Here is a 17,887-nt window from a genome sequence, read left to right on the forward strand (position 1 = left end):
GTGAGTCTTCCACCTCCTTGGTTAAATATGTTCCTAAGTATTTTATTCTTTTTGATGTTCTTGTAAATGGCATTATTTTCTTAATTCCATGTTTGAGTTAATCATTGCTAGTGTATAACAGCACAACGGGTTTCTGCAGGTTGATCTTGTACCCTGCAACTTTGCTGAATTTGTTTTTATTAGCTCTACTAGATTTTTTGTTGGTGGATTCTTTAGGATTGTCTCTATGTAAAATCATGTCATCTGCGAATAGAGATAATCTTACTTCTTCCTTTCACATTCGGATGCCTTTCTCTTGCCAGAACTTCAGTGCAGTGTTGTATAGCGGTGGCAAGAGTGAGCATCCTTGTCTCGTTCCCGGTCTTGGGGGAGTGCTTTCAGTCTTTTACCGCTGAAGTTGGTGTGAGCTGTGGGTTTTTCTTGCATGCCCTTTATCATGTTGAGGGGCTCCTCCTCCTCCTCCTAGTTCATGGAATGTTTTTATCATGAGAGGGTTTGGTTGGCTGCTTTTTCTGCCTCTCTTGAGATGATCTCGTGGTTTTGTTGAACTGCTTCTTAAACAGACTTTGAGCACGGGTTTCTTCTCTTCTGTATTTGGCTCCATCCTTCATGTTCATTTCCACAGGTAAACAAGAGCCACTAATTCTTGAGCCTTTTGGGGGTTCCATGAGGTTCTGTGATGAAAACTGGATTATTTTTCAGCATTCCCCATCGAAATGGTTCAACTTTTTTTGGTCTGCCAGTTCAGTTTTTCTTCATCCATTTGCTTTGTAGTGTCCAAGATTTTCTTACTGCTGTCTTTTCCTTTTTTTTTGTTCTTATGGATATATATGTCTTAAAATATATCCACCGTTTTAAGAGGAGTATCTGGAAGAGTGGAAGCTAACATCTGTGTCGAACACATGGCTTTTTAACTGGAAATTCATGGGTGACCTATTTTAAAAGAATAGTATTGAATGGTGTGTGTTTTCAGCTCATAAACAGTGTTTCCTGGTCCCAAATTTACCATGATCCAATGGTCTCCTGACTAGCCAGTTTTATAGCATTTCCAGAACTTGAAAATAAAGTCAGTTTGAATTTGCTTACAGTAAATGCCAAGCAGCAAATTTTGGTAATAGTAGAAATGGTGACACAGAGTGTCGCTGGCCTTCAGGGTGTAACTCCAGCGCTGACCTACTCGCTTCAAGGTGAGGCGAGTGACCAGAAAACTGCAGGACAGGACGGAAGACCCACCCACGATTCTGGTTGAGTATCCTGAGCTCTGGGTTCAGAGGGTAGACTGGGGGTGCCGCATGGCCCAGTGGTGGGCTTCTAGCCCCCACTGGACCCCAGAGGCTCCAGTCAGGGCATTCAGCTTTACCTGCCTGGCTGAGAGCAGGCGCTCCTTTCCTTCTCCCAGCTGTCCTTCACTGGCAGCTCATTACTGCTGGATTGCTCCCCCCCTTGACTTTCACATAGAGGAGACAAGACCTGTGTTTGCCATAGTTCACTTTCATGGGCCAGAGGAAACTAGCAGCGGGGAGGTGAAAAATACAGAACATGCTGCTGCTTATCATTATTGCTTAACCAGATATTATAATTGCTTATACTTCAGTTAGTTACTTGTTTGTCACTTGGTTCTGCAGTTCTTAATTGTATGTCTATAATTAAGCATGCTTGTCAGGTTGGGGCTTTGCACACAGCCAACAGTCGTAGATTGGGAATTTCAGTTTAGGAGATCAGCCAACAGTCGTAGATTGGGAATTTCAGTTTAGGAGATGCAATCTACATGACGTTTGTGCAGAATGAAACAGCAGTTAACCAACTTGAGTACTGGAAAGGCAATCACGATTCTCAGTGGGATGTGAGAGGGGCTCTCCCCTGGGGTATGTTTAGTTTGAAAACAAAGCAGGCTTTGTCTGGTTGCTTTGTTTTGATCTTAGTCATTCTGTTTATCTTTATTTTTAATTAATATTATTAGAAGGTGTGCGCTGTATCTAGAATATGAAAAACTGATCAATTTAATGATTTCTTTCCTTGCTCTTTATGGTACAAACCTTTAAACTTGTAAATAGTCACCCTTAGCCTGCTGCTTCATATTTAGAGGACGAAGCATTAAAAGGAAGATGTAGAAATTGTGTGGATTAACTGTTTATGTTTACATTACCAATAAAATCTTGTAATTGCTATTCCTAACTGTTCCCAATTGAGGACCGAAACAGAGCTGCCACAGTCCTCTGACAGATAAGGAAATGTAAGAAGTGTTTTAAATCCATGAAGAGAAAGAATAGAGAAAGACCAAGGGCACGTGACCTTACTCCCTCCCTAAATTCTTATTTCACTTGGGGCGTGATTTTCCTCCGGGTGCCTGGAGACAAGGAGCCGAGATTGGTGAGGAAGCTTCATGCCCAAGTGGAAGGGGTGCCAAGAAATGAGTTCTCCCGCTCTGGCAGGGCCGTGCAAAGTGCTCGTGGCCTCACGGGTGGGTTTAGATCCTGAGGAGAGTAAGCGCAGCCCCTACCTCACAGAGCTCAGGGTCTTGCTGTAGAGGACGCTCATTCGTCATTCGTCATTCCATCCCACTGTAGGTGATGAATTCAGGGAGCCCTAAAATCGGCAGCTGACTTCCCAGAATGCTACCTCAGAGTTTGGGGTGGAGTAGGCCGGGGGGTGGGGGTGGCAATGAACCAATTAGGAGGGCTGGGGGGTGGAAGTGGGGAAGGGGTGATCTGCAGCCCCATGTCCTTCAGGCTGGAAGCCCCTGTGCCCAGAAGCTTGCCTCCAGCCTCTCCGCGGGAGCCCGGGATGGCCTTAAAGGGAGTCAGTTTCGCCCAGGTTGGTCCTTCTGGTAGTTTTCTCCGGGAGGGGCCGGGGGTAGCTAAAGAAACTACTCAGGTGCCCTGCTGGATGCCAGGCAGGAGATGGAGGCCAAGGTAGAGGGAGGGTGGGTGGGTGCCACTGATGGAGTGGCAAAGGCTTTGGGGCCCTTACTGAGAAACGTGGGCGGAGGGGCAGGTTCCTGGGCTGAAAGGACAAGTTTGGTTTGCGCATGTTGAATTTAAGTTACTTGTGGGTGATCCAGGTGGAAATGCTCAAGGGACAAGAAAACCGATGCCTGTCTCAGTATAGACAAACTTAAATTACAGATGGATCAGGTAACTACAAATGGCTTGAAATGTAAAAACCAAACCAGGAAAGGGTAGCGCACACCACAGGCTATTGATGCCCTCCTGGAAGGCCTTTCTAAACAAGACCTGAAACTCGGGGAGGTTGGGCGGCGTGGCCTGACTCACCCCCAGCCACGCTCGATGACGGGCAGGGAACCACACATTGATACGTGTTTGTATAGACAGTATGTATGTGTTCAGGCCTGTCACACCGGGGTCACACCTGACTGTGTCGTGGTCCTCTCGAGCAGTAGTGAGAGAACACCTCCCTCAGTAGGATCAGAAATACAGACAACTTAGAGACGTGAAAGGATGTTTTAAGTCATTGGGAATTAAACACAGATGGTAGCAGTCAGCTCTCCTCCTCTCAGACTGGCAGAGCTGGACAGAAATTGCAGTGTGCTGCACCCAGCGTTAGGGAGGGGCGCCGTGAATGCCGTGGGGGCAACCCTGGGCGGGTAGTAAAAGCCCCTTCCCCAGCGTAGTGTGCTGTCCACCAGTCTTTCCGAAAGAGCTGGCCTTGTTGCGGGCACCCCTTCTAGCTTCTTTAGTTACCAGGATATTTAGTGCACTGGAGGTTTGAAGAAAATGCAGTGAGGTGATATACTCTGTTTCTTTTTCTAATAAGAAAGACCCTTTAGCCTAACACATGCAGAATAATTTGACCATGGGTTTTTGCTGAAACACCGTGATAAACATCACTGCAAGAGGAAGTGGGGTTTTGACGAGAAGGCTGTCGAGCACTCTCCTTATCCTTGGCTCGTGTGTCTTCATGTGGACGTCGGGATTTTCTTTGAAACTCCTGTTTTCCTGCTGTAAACAAATCCGTCCAGCGCACACCTCTTCCTCTTTGGTTGTTAGCAGAATGGCACTGTCTGGGCTGGAGGCTCTCTCAGCAGACTTGCTGCTGCTGCTGAGGCTGTTCTGGAGGTTTCCACAGGTGCCAGGCCACCAGCGGCAAATGTGCCAACCCCTGCCCTCCTTGCAGCTCGGACCGCCCAGGGACTGCCCAGGCCACTAGGCCCACCCTGGGGCTCACGCTGTGCTCCCGACTCATACAGCTCGGACGCTGCAGGGCCTGGGCTCAGTTTTGTCACGTGACGCTGCCTCACACATGAGGACTGCTTTTATTGGACTGATATAAATCATAAAGTGAAAACCTTTTATTTAAAAAAAAATGCAAACAGTACAGAATGGATTAAGTGAAAAGTAGAAGTCCCATTTCCACAATTTACCATTAAGTGTAGTGTGGTATTTTTCCAGAAGTTTTAGAAAATGTTTAGTTAAGTATATATGTGTGTATAAAATATATATGTACACATACATAATATGCAGCTTTCTATAAAGTTCTTTTCAAATCTTTTTTAGGTTATATCATTTATTTCTGATTCTTGTAAATAATTCATTTTTTTTGGTAAACTTTTATTTTGAAATAATTTCAAACTTAAAAGACAGTTGCGGGTGATGCAACAGTGGCTGAGTGCCAGAATTCTCACTTGCCATGCCAGAGACCTGGGTTCAATTCCTGGTGCCTACCCATACAGAAAAAAAAAAAGAAAAGACAGTAGCAAAAATAATGCGAAACTCATATAGAGAACTCCAGCAGGTATCTATCCCTCCAGATACACAGATCCACCAGTTTTAACACTTGCCACACTTGCTGTGTCACTCTCAGTCCATCAGTGTATCTATGTATCTGTTTATCAGTTTTCTCAGTATTTGAGAGGAGGCTGCAAACATGCTCTGTGCATGCATAATACTTTTCCTATGAACAGCGATGTTCACGTATGTATCCACTTGAAGTGTAGTGCTAAGTCCAAGACTCCTAATGCTGATAGAAACCCTGTAGCCTATAGTCAATTTTTTTCACAAGTCCCAGTAAGGTCCTTTGGGGCATTTTCTCTCCCATTGTCAGATCCAGTTCATCTTATGTTCCATTTGTCATTATCTTTTTAGTTATTTTTAAAATGTTGTTCATTTTAAGGATTCTTCAGTCTAAATCCTCAGTTGTTTGTAAACTAATGGTTTGCTTTATCAAAATGAAATTAGAGATGTAATGGCAATTCCTCTTTATTATTTGTAGAAGTAATTACTTTGGGCTGATCTTTGGAAAACATTTATTTCTGTCCCAGTTAATTAATGATTCTTTTTAAAAAGTCTTTAGGCAAAATAACTAATGTATTTGTCTCCATGTTATTTAGTCTTAATAGGATTAAGATCTAGTGAAAGTAACCATGTTAGGATTTAGGACTAATTTTTAAAGGGAACCTCGGCATTTGTTTTTAAAGAGGTAATTACTGTTTGCAATGGAAATGATAAATAAAGTGCTAGAGTGTAGTTGAGCTGCATTTGAAAATAGCCCCTCCTTCCTGGTTAAAGGACAGAGTTAAAGCACAGCACCAGCCATGGGGTGGGATAGGTTTGGGTGAGATAAGAGGCCTGCTGGGGGGGTGGGGGGGCGCAAAGGGCCTATGGGGACGGGGCTGGGGGCAAGAGGCCTGGGGAGGCAGGGCAGTCCTGATTTCTCAGAATCTGCAGTGTGGGGGCGTCCGGATACCCCTGCAGGACTGAGATCCCACAGGCCACCCTCCTCCTACATCAGAGGCCCCACATGGGGCACGCTGCCCTTCCGCTCAGTCTATGCCTGGGTCAGTTTGGTCAAGTGGCTGAGACCGTGATCCTCACCGGCTCGCCTTCTGGCGGCCCTTTGCAGCGGGTGGTGGGCCTAAGGGAAGGTGGACTAATTTTATTAAGAACCATGGGAGTTTTGTTGTGTTCCTTTGGTTTGTGCCAGTTGCTTGAAGTATAATTTTTTTGCTCTCTGTTTAACCCCATTTGACATGTAACTTTTGAGACTTAATGTTATGTTTTGTACATCATTGGTAGATTAGTACTGATGTTTTCAGTAGTAAAGATTGAAGTTATACTGGTAAGACTGAAATCTAGCTTTTGATTAAAGCATTCAAGAACAAAAACTGCATTTTATATTTTCCTCATTTCCATGTAATGTAAATATTAAAAAGAAAGCACTGCCTCGGAGGTGACACTCCTGGCTCACCACCACCCATGGCACATGCTCTACGTGGCTGCTGGTTCCTCCCGCATCCATCCGTGCTCTCTGTCGTGGTGCTGGGGACGGGGGCTGTCCCTCCCACAGCAGCCTGCCTTGGCTCCTTACCCAGGTCCATGGGTCAGCAGAGTGGACCAGCCTCGGAGGCGCAGCACCCTGTGGCCCGAGCTGGGACTTTGAGCTCCTGCCCGGCACGCCAGCTTAATCCTGAGCCGGGAGGGTCAAGAAAGGCGGGACATTTGTCTGTGAAGTAGCGAGCGATTGCTTTTCCATGCTGTTCTGATGTCTTTGAAAATGTTTCAGTCTGTTTTTCTGCTCGTTTGAATCCTCTTTGGATGATGGGTGCAGATCCCGTCTCCGTGAGTGTCTGAGACAGACTGGTTCTAGGATCCCTGGGGCGGGGCATGAGCAGGGAGGCGCCGCTGCGCCTGATCTGCCCTCAGGGGCCGCGGCGGCAGCGGAAGCCGTGTTTCGGAAGTGCTGTCCTTGTACCCCTTCCCCGCGTTCTGGCTGTGCTGGAGCCAGCCTCCTCTGGTTGTCCGTGTCAGCTTTCGTCGGTGGGCACCCTGAGCCACGTCAGTGGGGCCCAGGCAGTGCTTTGACCCCTGGCCCTGAGCCTGAGCAGAGACTTTATTTAGGGCAGGGGTAAGGAAATCTCCCACCGCAGGGATTGCCAGTGCAAAAGGAAAAATAAATTAACTTAAAGCATAGGCTGTGTAGCTTTATTCTGTCAGATACTTCTGTCTGGCATCTGAGCCTTCAACATCTGCCAGGCAGTGCTTTCCACGTACCATTTCATATTGTCTGCTTGAAACTTTATTTTCCTTTATCTCACCCTATAATTTTATTTACCATTCACCTCTTATAGAGGGAACTAAAGTCTTTAACTGCACACAAATTATATAATCAAAGTTAACTTTATTTGCAAGAAGTGTTTGTCTGTGTTAGCATAGAACGCACACAAGTATGAATTGTACCTGCTGGGTGTGAACTGAGGAGATAGGTGTTCTTGAAAAGAATGGAAGTGTTTTAAAATGTTTTTTAAAATGTAAGAAGTCTGTGTTTTTTGAAATCTGTAGGTGTGGTAAATTTTCAGATATAAACAATGGTCTCTGTTTCTCTAGGTAGTTAATTTTAAAAAGACTATTTGGACCATTTCTGTAAAAAATAGTGAATTGAAGTACTCTTGGTTTAGTTTATGCAATTCAGTCATTTATATATAAGTGTTTTGCCCCAGGCATCTTTTATTTTTAGTTTTATCTCCCTTGTATTTTTTAGCAACTGCTGATTCATGTCACTACTATGAGGAATGTTTTTTTTTAATTTGGATATGTGTATTGTGAATATATTTAGCCAGAGGATAGTTTGAGTCAGTGCGGAAGAAATCTAAATGTCAGCCTGAGAAACAGTATATACAGCAGGTTTGGTTAAAAAGAAAATCAGTGTTTTCTTTTGGGGAAAAGGCAAAGTGTCAACAAGGTCTCAGGCACCTGCCAGCGTCTCACTCGCCCCATAGTCTGCTTCCTGACTCTGAGCGGCTCCTTACCACTTGTGCATCCTGGAGAGCCTGAGGATCCCACTGACAGGGGTGAGGATTCCTACCGTTTTGGTTGACAACCACAGAAAACTAAAAATGAGAGCATTGTGACATCTAAATGAGTTTTAAAATTAATTTCAAATAGGCTGAGTAACTTTCAGTGTGTGTTTTTGGAAGTGGTCCGTTTTCACAATTCTGAGTCAGTCACACTAGGGCTTCCCCTGCTGCTTTTGTTAGAATGTGCTGTTTTAGAGGCTCAGGGCAGCAGCAGTGCCTGTGGAGTTGAGACCCTGAGATAACTCGCCTCCCTTTTTAAAAATGCATGGGCCTGGCCTTGTGGCCTCAGAGCTCCGAATCGCAGTGTCTGGGTCTGTCTCATGCCACGCGCGAGCTGGAGCTGGCAGAGGGGGCGTCTCAGTGTCCTCGCTAACCCTTGTCAACACCCTGCATTGCTTTTTCTCCACCTCTGCAGTATGATCTGAGATCGTCAACATGGACTTTTCTCGGCTCCACCTGTACACCCCTCCTCAGTGTGTGCCAGAGAACACTGGCTACACGTATGCACTCAGGTGAGTGGGCGCGGGCAGACAGTCCTCATGCTGCGGGGTGAAGGGAGCGCAGCGCTGGCGGGGAAGACGCTCTGGGCCTCTGCACTGCTGGTCGCCTCGGAGGTGTGCAGTGACTGTGAGTGTGCACTTCTGAGCCCTTGGTCCTCACGACGGTGGTGAGCCACCTCAAGGAATTGCTCCTTCGGACACCACCTGAGAGGAGTTTTGTGGTGACCGCTAGGATTTTGTGATTTCCATTAATGGGTTGGTGTTTTAAAGTTAACAGAAGTAACCTAGAAAATTTACCTTTTTAGAGGAGAAATTTTGAGGATGCCTATGATTTCCAGAGCTTGACTTTTGTCAGACACTAAGTTTTCTGTTTTTATTTATATTCTGATATACTGAAGCTTAAAGGTTGAGTTTGAAAAGTTGCTGATTGACAGTTTACATTTACGGTTTATCAGATAGACAGGATGGTTGAAATGAAACTGAAGTCTCCTAAAATTATGGGTTAATGCCAAAGGAAAATATGCTGTTAAATTGGCATTTCATTGCAACCAAGAAAAACGTTGAGCTCCCTGGCAAGTTGTTTAAGGCACACAAGGAAAACGCCCATGAATTTCTCCCTAATGGGTTATCCTCTGTAGGATAAAACTGTAAGAAAATTGGAAGTTGTCTTATGAAAAATGCTTTTTAACAGTATTCCTCTGATCTCGTGTTTAATAATTTCAGTTTTTATTGTTCCTCCTGATAATGGCACACTTTTAGAGTCCTGTAGTGTTGTGGGGTGAAGTGAGTGGACCCACTCCAGTTTAACTGTTCCTTCATCTGTACTGTGAGCATAAGAACAGTCATTCTTGGTAATTTATTTTTAGATTTTATAACCTTTTTTGAATATAATTTTAATAAAATGCATGTATCTGGATCTCTACAATGGGAAAGCAACTCTGCTAATTTCAGGAAAATCACCCCCTTCGGTTGGAGGTGTGAGCAGAAAACAATGACGGTGGGCATTCTGCAATAGGAGGGTGGGGCGGCGTGAGGGTGAGCCAAGCCTTGTTTCGGGGGCTGCTGAAGACGCAAAGACGACCAGGTCAGCGCCAAGGCAGGGTGTTGTGGGGAGAAGATGAACATAGTTTGAAAGAGATTCCGGAGGAAAATTGAAGGGCCTTGCTATTGAGGGAAGCACAGGAGGGAAGGAGGAGACCCTCATCTCTGCTTGGGCAATAGGGACCACGGGAGGCGCAGGTGGTTGGAAGAATATGCTCTAGTAGCAGGTGACATGAGTCTCTACCTTGCAGAAGAGAGCTGTGAGCTGGGCTTAGAGGTTTGTCCCCTGATTGTAGTGCCCGGGGCATGGTTGAAAAGGTCACACAGGCAGAGGGAGAAGACTGGAATCCCCATGAGGCGGGAGAACTGCAGCCGCGAGCGGCCTGGGTGGCGGGCGAGCAGGGGTCAGAGTGTGAGGCTCGGAGCTGCAGCCTCGGAACTCAGGTGGGAAAGCTGCAGAGCGGGGCGCTGAGGCCCGCGTTGCCCACACTCCTCCTGGTCACTCTGGGCTGGCGTGGGCAGGAACCCAGTTGGGTGTGTTTGGCCTGCAGATTATGGCCTGCTCCCTGCTGGTGATTATTTATTTAAAAGAAAAAAAGTTTTTTGTTTTTTGTTTAAGTGAAAAGAACACCCAAAAACTCCCCTCCCTCCATTACTTATTTATTTTTTGTCTTTTTTTTTTCTTATTCATCTGTCTATACATTGAACAAAGGGAAACTCAGTCACAAAGTTTTCACAATTACACAGACACACCTCAAAAGCTCCACAGTTATTCAGTCATCTTCAAGAACCCAGGCCACTGGATTACAGTTCGGCAGTTTCAGGAACTTCTCTCTGGAGTCTAGGAGAGAACAGGGGCAGTGTTTGGTTCCGTTTCAAGTGGTCAGGTTCCCTGGGCTCCTGTCTCTTTACACCAAAAACTGAGAAGGGCTACCCAAATAGTGCACAAGAGTGAGCTCCGGGGTAACCTCTCGGCTCCATCCGAAACCTCCCAGCCTGTGAAACTATCTTTTCTCATTTCTCTTCCCCCTTTTGATTGAGAAGGCCTTCTCCATCCCTCGATGCTTGAGCCAGTGGGGGAAGGGCAGTGGGCTCACCTGTGGGGCTGGCTTGGGGCACAGGCATCTTAGCATGAGCCTCCCAAAGAAGCTCCTGGCCTGTGAGCATTTGAATGCAGTCATCATTCAGGCTCTGCACCCACTGTTTTTTTTCTTTAAATATTTTTTATTGTGTAGTATAACATATATACAAAGCAAAGAAATTTAAAAAACAATAGTTTTCAAAGCACTCTTCAAAAAGTGGTTACAGGACAGATCCGAGTTTGCCATGGGCTACCATACCATTCTCTCAGATTTTTACTTCTATCTGCTCCAGAACATAGAAGGCTAGAGGGCTTAAATGTTTTTTTATCATCACAATCAACTTTTTTTTCTTCTTCATTTCGTGAACAATAACATATATACAAAAAAGCTATAAATTTCCAAGCCCAGCACCACAATTAGTTGTAGAGCATATTTCAGACTTTGATGTGGGTTACAGTTCCACAATTTTAGGTTTTTACTTCTAGTTGATCTAAAATACTGGAGACTAAAAGAGATATCAATTTAATGATTCAGCATTCATATTCATTTCTTAAATCCTATCTTCTATGTATAATTCCACCAACACCTTTGATCTTTCCATACCTCTCATTGGGGTTGTTTGGGCTATGGCAATTCTAAATTTTGGATATTGAAAGAGTCTATCACTAATATGGGGTAGGGAGATGGAACTTTCTGATGTTCTGGAGAGGCTGGGATAGGTTTCAGGGCTTATCTAGACCAGGGACCCATGTGGAGGTTGTAGGTTTCTGGAGAGTTCCTCCAGTGCCTGGAACCCTTGTGGAATCTTATATCTTGCCCTAGGTGTTCTTTAGGATTGGCTTGAGTGGTTCTGGTTGGGGGTTGGCAGGTTATGACAGGTAGCAACCTCCAGAGTAGCCTCTCGACTCTATTTGAACTCTGTCTGTCACTGATACTTTATTAATTACACTTCTTTTCCCCCTTTTGGTCAGGATGGAATTGTTGATCCCACGGTGCCAGGTCTAGATTCATCCCTGGGAGTCATTTCCCACATTTCCAGTTTCCCAGGAGACTTTCACCCCTGGATGTCATGTCCCACCTAGGGGGAAGGGCAGTGATTTCACTTGCAGAGTTGGGCTTAGAGAGACTGAGGCCACATCTGAGCAACCACAGAGGCCCTCCAGAAGTAACCCTTAGGCATGCCGATAGGTAATCTAACCTTCTCCGCTACCTACATGAGCTTCACAAGAGTGAGCCTCGTGATCAGGGCATGGCCTATTGATTTGGGTGTCCTTAAAGTTTGACACAGTATCAGGGGATTCCCTGATGGTAAGGTTTAATAATTCCATAGTCTTTCTCCCCATCCTCAGGGGACTTTGCCAATATTTTTTGATTGTCTGCTTAATATACTCTAGGATGTTTCCAGGCATTACAATAATCTATACAGGATTAAAGGACCTCTTTCTTATTCTGTGCTCCCTGTGTTTCAGTTGTTCAAATGAGCTGTACCGATGGGTTGAATTAGATTATTCTGCACCCACTCTTGAACTGTCACCCACAGATTTAAGCCTTCTTACTTGCTACTAAGTGAACATTTCAAAATCTATTAATTGCCTATACTGGGGCTTTGTCAGTATAATTGATTGTGCTTAATATTGATCATATTATTTTACTTCATTAGATTTTTACTGTTTTATTATATAAGTAAGTCAGGCTTTCCTGGTTCTGTGCCCTAATTACATCTCATTTTTAAATCTCCTCAGTCACCTATCTGATTGATCCTTAAGGGGCTCTCACCTCTCTGATATTGCAAGTGTTTATCGTAACTGTTGCTTATTTCTCTGCAGGCATTCTGCAATCATTCCATTGCAGAATGGAAAATCACTTAGTTCCAACATCAGAATACTACCCTTCTTTAACTTAATGACATTTTTACCAGAATATTTTATATATATGAATATACTTAAGAATATGTATATGTATTTATGTTTACGCTTTACACTTGTAGTGGTTTGGAGTTCTGTGAGTGTCATAGGACTTTTTTTTTTTTCAACTTTTTTTATTGTATAATATAACATATATGCAAAGCAAAGAAAGAAAAAAGCAATCGTTTTCGAAGCACTCTTCAGCAAGTAGTTACAGGACAGATTCCAGAGTTTGTTATGAGCTACCATACGATCCTCTCAGATTTTTCCTTCTAGCTGCTCCAGAGGCTAGAAGGGAGAAATATTTTTATCATCACTTTTTTTCTTTTTTGTGAAAAATAACATATATACAAATAAAGCAGTAAGTTTCAAAATAGCACCACAATTAGTTGTAGAACATATTTCAGAGTTTGGCATGGGTGACAATTCCGCAATTTTAGGTTTTAATTCTAGCTGCTCTAAGATACTGGAGAGTAAAAGAGATATCAATTTAATGATTCAGCATTCATATCCATTTGTTAAATCCTGTCTTCTCCGTATAACTCCACCATCACCTTTGATCTTTCCATTCCTCTCTTTAGGGGTGTTTAGGCCATGGCCATTCTAACTTTTTCATGTTGGAAGGGTCCTGCTAGTGATTTATTGCCACCTGATTTGGTATTGGTTCTTATTTTCAGTTGTGGACAATTTTTTTTCATTCTTTTCGTAAAAAGTGCACCTAAATAGTCATTTAAAAAAAGAACAATGAATAACAATAACAACGCATTACTAATAAGAAATAAAGTAAAACCTCACACTCTTAAGATTTAGATCTTACAGTTTGTCTTTAGGGTCTTTGTTTTACTATCTCGGTTAAGTCACTTAATTCTCTCTAATCCTGAATTGAGTGTAGCCCTCAGTTTAATTTTGTACCCCCCTCCCCAAACATTTTGTAGAAAAAGTGAGAGAGTGATTTAATGCTACCACCACCAAGGGCTGGCGGTCCCCTCCCCACTTAATGCCACCGCCGAGGGCTGGCGGTCCCCTCCCCACTTAATGCCACCGCCGAGGGCTGGCGGTCCCCTCCCCACTTAATGCCACCGCCGAGGGCTGGCGGTCCCCTCCCCACTTAATGCCACCGCCGAGGGCTGGCGGTCCCCTCCCCACTTAATGCCACCGCCGAGGGCTGGCGGTCGCCTCCCCACTTAATGCCACCGCCGAGGGCTGGCGGTCCCCTCCCCACTTAATGCCACAGCCGAGGGCTGGCGGTCCCCTCCCCACTTAATGCACCACTGAGGGCACCCACACCGTGTCACTGAGGAAGTCACACGGCGTCTGCATCGGCACAGGCCTTTGCAGTCAGCTCGTCGGTCAGGTGAGTGGCTCACACCAGATGGCGTGACTTGCCCATGTTGTCAGATGCTTCCTGGTGGAACTGGGACTGAACACTTAGGAGTTGGGGCCCAGCCCTGGAACTTAGCCTCTCACTCCTCATCCTCTGCCTCATGGCCAGTCCAGTCCAGCTGGAAGTACAAGTATCCTGGGCCCCACTTTCCAACCCCAGGGTGACCATCGTTGTTCGTTTAAAGAGAGCCTTCCAGATACTCTCTAAGCCTTCCTATATCTAGCTGTGTAGGGGAATACATGGCTTTATTTTGTGGTTTAACCTAAACAGGATGAGACTAATGTATTTTCCCATTTCGTAGTCCATCTTAGAGATTTTTCCGTGATAGCTTGCATAGATCTTTGTACTTTAAGTTACATGTGAGGCATCAAATGCATTTGATTTTTTTTTTCATGGGCAGGCACCGGGAATCGAATCCGGGTCTCCAGCATGGCAGGCGAGATCTCTGCCACTGAGTCACCATGGCCTGCCCAATGACTTGATTTTTAACTTAAGTAACTCATTGACCATATTTTCTAGTGTCTTAGATCTAATAAGTTTCTGGAGAATATGATTCTGAGAATATTCTTATAACATAAAGTGTAATGCAGAAGGAAGTGTGCTGAAGCCCATGCAGTTTTCTCGGTTACTGTGGGTTCTTACACCTTCGGCCCAGTCCTTTCTCCTGAGTGTGTGCTCCTCCCCTGCCTCGGGGGGTGCCTCCATCTCACGGGGATGGAGTGCCGGCATTCCCTGCACCCAGCTTCCTCAGTGTCCTGCCTGCCCCCCCCCCCCAAAAAAAGTGCCCCAGATGTGCCAGCCGCTTCGCTCCATGCCATGAGCACGCAGCTCTGCCTGCCTGTCTGCCTTGCGCTCTCCTCGCTGCCCAGGCCCATGCTCAGCTGGCTCCTCCCTCTAGCGCCCTTGACAGCTGCCTCCCCCCAAGGTAGACCCAGGAACTTCTCTTCTCCATTTTGCTTTGCGTTCATTTTTCCTGCCAGGTTATGAGTTCATTCTCTTCTACGTGTAGGCTCCTGTACGGTGAGGAGACCGTACAGCCAGGGCCCAGATGGGGGTCCTGTGTGGGCACCAGGGCGCCTGGACTGAGGCCCGGAGCTCCTGCTCAGAAAGGGTTGAGGTTTGAAAAATACTGCTGACAATACAAAAAAGGGTGTATCTTTTCGTTTAAGATAAATACAGGAAAAGGTAATGGAAATGACTTTTCTTTGCACAAGCTCACTGTGGCTTGTCTTGTAGGCAGAGCAGCCTGGGTTGCATAGTCACGTTGGTTTTTCCCTTTCATTCCGCTACTGGTTCATTTGCAGACATGCTGGTCTATCGGGTGGCACTTCATAGCGCAGTCACATCTTAACTGCCTTATCAAGGCTGGTGTCCACTAGTAAGTGAGTCCAGATTTGTCTGCAGTGTTGGTGCGGTTTCCCTGGAGGTGGTGACGCAGGAATTTAGCCTGTCCTAAAACAGTTGGGGGTAAATTCTAGATTTAAATACCGAGGCCTCTGGGAAATTCATTATTTTGCATATACACCTGAAAGGCAAATGGCTAGAGCAGACTTAGAGCACTTCCTCAAGTCTCGACTGCTTTATGCGCCCATTCGCTGTCACTCCTGGTGCGGATTGTCACCTGCCACCAGGAGTAAGGCGGCTGCACCTCTGTCCTCGGTTGTGCCGGGTGTTTGAGGAGTGGCGCTGTGAACGTTCTCTCTGACAAGCTCTTTTTCCTTCTAGTTCAAGCTATTCTTCAGATGCTCTGAATTTTGAGACTGAGCACAAATTGGATCCTGTGTTCGAATCTCCAAGAATGTCTCGCCGTAGTTTGCGCCTGGTCTCTACAACGTATACCACTGAGGGCAGCCAGGCTGTGGATGCGGACACCTGCACCCAAAGTGTGGCTGCCTCCAAGGACAAGATATCCAGGTGAGCACTGCTTTGCTTGTATTAACTACAGCTGCACACACACACCCTTCTGGTTGTAAATGGAGGGGTGTGTGTGTGTGTTAGGCGCAGACAGGCATGGCTTCAGACGGTGATGTAGGAGCACACAGGGGATCCAGCCTTGGTGTTCCACAGGTTAAGGGCTTTGTGTTCTCTTTGCTGTGCCCTAAAACATAGAGAGAGACAGCTGACAGCCCATAACACAGATACAGCTCGCCCTGGCGGGGCTGAACTTCAGCTGTCTGGCCAAATGTTGTTGAAGGGGGAAGGAGTCAGCAAAGCCGCCACCTGTCATTGCAGATAAGCTCCGCATTGTCAGCGATTGACATCTGTTTGTTGGAGTGTGCACTTCAGCAGTACATACACGCAGTCTAGGTGGTTCCCACATGTGTGTGAGTCTCATGTTTATTTAATCTCTGAGCCCTCCATGTTCACTTACCACTCTTCCCCAGAAAGGCACAGAAGCATGGCAGCGTCTTTATGCTGTTCGGATATGAAGAATAAAAGTAACAACTTTGCTTTGTGTTGCTCACTTAAGAATGAGTTTCTTGGGCGGGCCATGGTGGCTCAGCAGGCAAGAATGCTCGCCATGCCAGAGGACCGGGGCTCGATTCCCGGTGCCCGCCTGTGTAAAAAAATTTAAAAAAGAACGAGTTTCTTTATTTCCAAAGTGGGGTAGGCCACTAGGAAGAGGAATAGTGAAGTTGCTCCCATCAGAGCACTCGCGTTAGATGTCAGTGTGCCTTCCCACACACCACCGTTCCCAGGTTCCTGGCCTCCCCATCAGAGATTCTGACTCAGGCAGTTTATGGTGGCCCCTGAGGGCTTCCCATTGATTCAGACACACAGAACTTGAAGAACTGCCCGCTGTAATGAGGGAAGACTGAGGCCTTGGTTATCCGCCACCTGGTGATATCCTGACCAATGTAAGACGTGTCTGTGCACATGTGGTCACGTCCTTCCTGCTCAGTGCCATTCCTGCACAGCCAGTGCCCTTGGAGGGGCGAGCTTCCCGCAGCCCGACTCCACGTTGAGCATTCATGAGCCTTGATTTCAGGTTCCAGCCTGCCTGTGCTGTACTTCACACCATTCCACCTTTACTAATGATTGGAAGGTGGTGTGGGGGCCTGCGTACCCTTATTTGTAAAGAAACGGGGGGGGCTGAACTGATAAATCATATGCTGTTTAATCTTTAGGTCGATTCTGAACCACTTTTGGGTGATGGGGCCCAAAATATTCTGAAAACTCTTTTGTATATATAATTTTAGGGGGACTTCTTAGACTCCAGGCCTTTTTCTGGATTAATAGGTATTTCATTACAGCAGAGAAGATGTAAGAAAATGCTCTGCCTTACAAATGGTGTGTTTATTCTCAAAGATTTTATGTTAGTAAAAATCTAATTTTGTGTTTACTAGAAAAAGTTTATGAATTTATTTCTTACTCTTTTCTTTTTAGAACAGCAAGGCAGCGCAGAAGTATAAACAAACCAGCTTTTACTGTAAATCACGTGTCTGGAAAAGTCACATCCTCAGCTCTTGGCCAGAATAGCTGCCATAGCCTTCAGGGCAGCACATCTCTGCAACCTCCTGTGCTGGATGAGTCTTTGATACGTGAACAGACCAAAGTGGACCATTTCTGGGGTGAGTTCATGTGAGATGCGAGCAGTATCTTCAGAGCAAGCACCTTTATTGAAATTAAGAATCTCAGATTACTTCATCTCCAGTTTGGAAATTTCCCAGATTGTTCTAGGAAGTAGGTGGTTGTGACTGGGTGACCCCTTCTGCGCTCACTGGTCAAGCCTTTCTCTGAGCTCACACGTAGGGAAGATTGGAAGTGACTTCAATTGGTTAAGCTAGTGGGTATCACTCTCCAGGAGTTCTAGTGTGAAGGGTTAAGTAATCAGGTAGTAATTTGATAGTTCCTTTTCTAAATATATTACTTTGCAAGATGTATTGAAACTAAACTCAGAACAAACGCTTACTGGTACAATTTCAAGTTCTAGAAAGCTTTAAGCAACAGGCAGACACGGTATTTGAGTCATAAGAAGCATCACGGAGTGGACGGCTGTGCAGCTGCAGCGCTGCTGGCGTGGCTCATTTGTGCCTCACTGGCCTTTGGAGGAGCCTCGGACCTTCAGATGAGCTCCTCCAGGAGGCACTGGCTTCATGTTTGTTGTTTCTCTCAGGTGGTGAGAGTAGTTTCCAAACAGCAGAAGCAGCGTCTGCCTCGTCGTA

The 17,887-nt window shown here is 45.6% G+C and overlaps 1 protein-coding gene across 8 annotated transcripts in view; it reads left to right on the plus strand.

Moving 5' to 3' along the window:
* The window catches only part of SUN1 (Sad1 and UNC84 domain containing 1), a 48,541-nt gene that overhangs the window by 3,614 nt on the left and 27,040 nt on the right, over positions 1-17,887 (plus strand). For 6 of the 8 annotated variants that reach the window (XM_077140386.1, XM_077140385.1, XM_077140388.1 and 3 more), the window contains exons 2-4: positions 8,226-8,322; positions 15,447-15,635; positions 17,109-17,293. In XM_077140386.1, the coding sequence (XP_076996501.1) occupies positions 8,246-8,322; positions 15,447-15,635; positions 17,109-17,293 (451 nt within the window). In that variant the 5' untranslated portion in view covers positions 8,226-8,245. Of the gene's footprint in view, positions 1-4,570; positions 4,753-8,225; positions 8,323-15,446; positions 15,636-17,108; positions 17,294-17,887 lie in introns of those variants that run through there. The other 2 variants (XM_077140387.1, XM_077140389.1) reach the window with 2 other exon arrangements.

Source organism: Tamandua tetradactyla, chromosome 23 (genome assembly GCF_023851605.1).
Source record: "Tamandua tetradactyla isolate mTamTet1 chromosome 23, mTamTet1.pri, whole genome shotgun sequence".
Classification (NCBI taxonomy): Eukaryota; Metazoa; Chordata; class Mammalia; order Pilosa; family Myrmecophagidae; genus Tamandua; species Tamandua tetradactyla.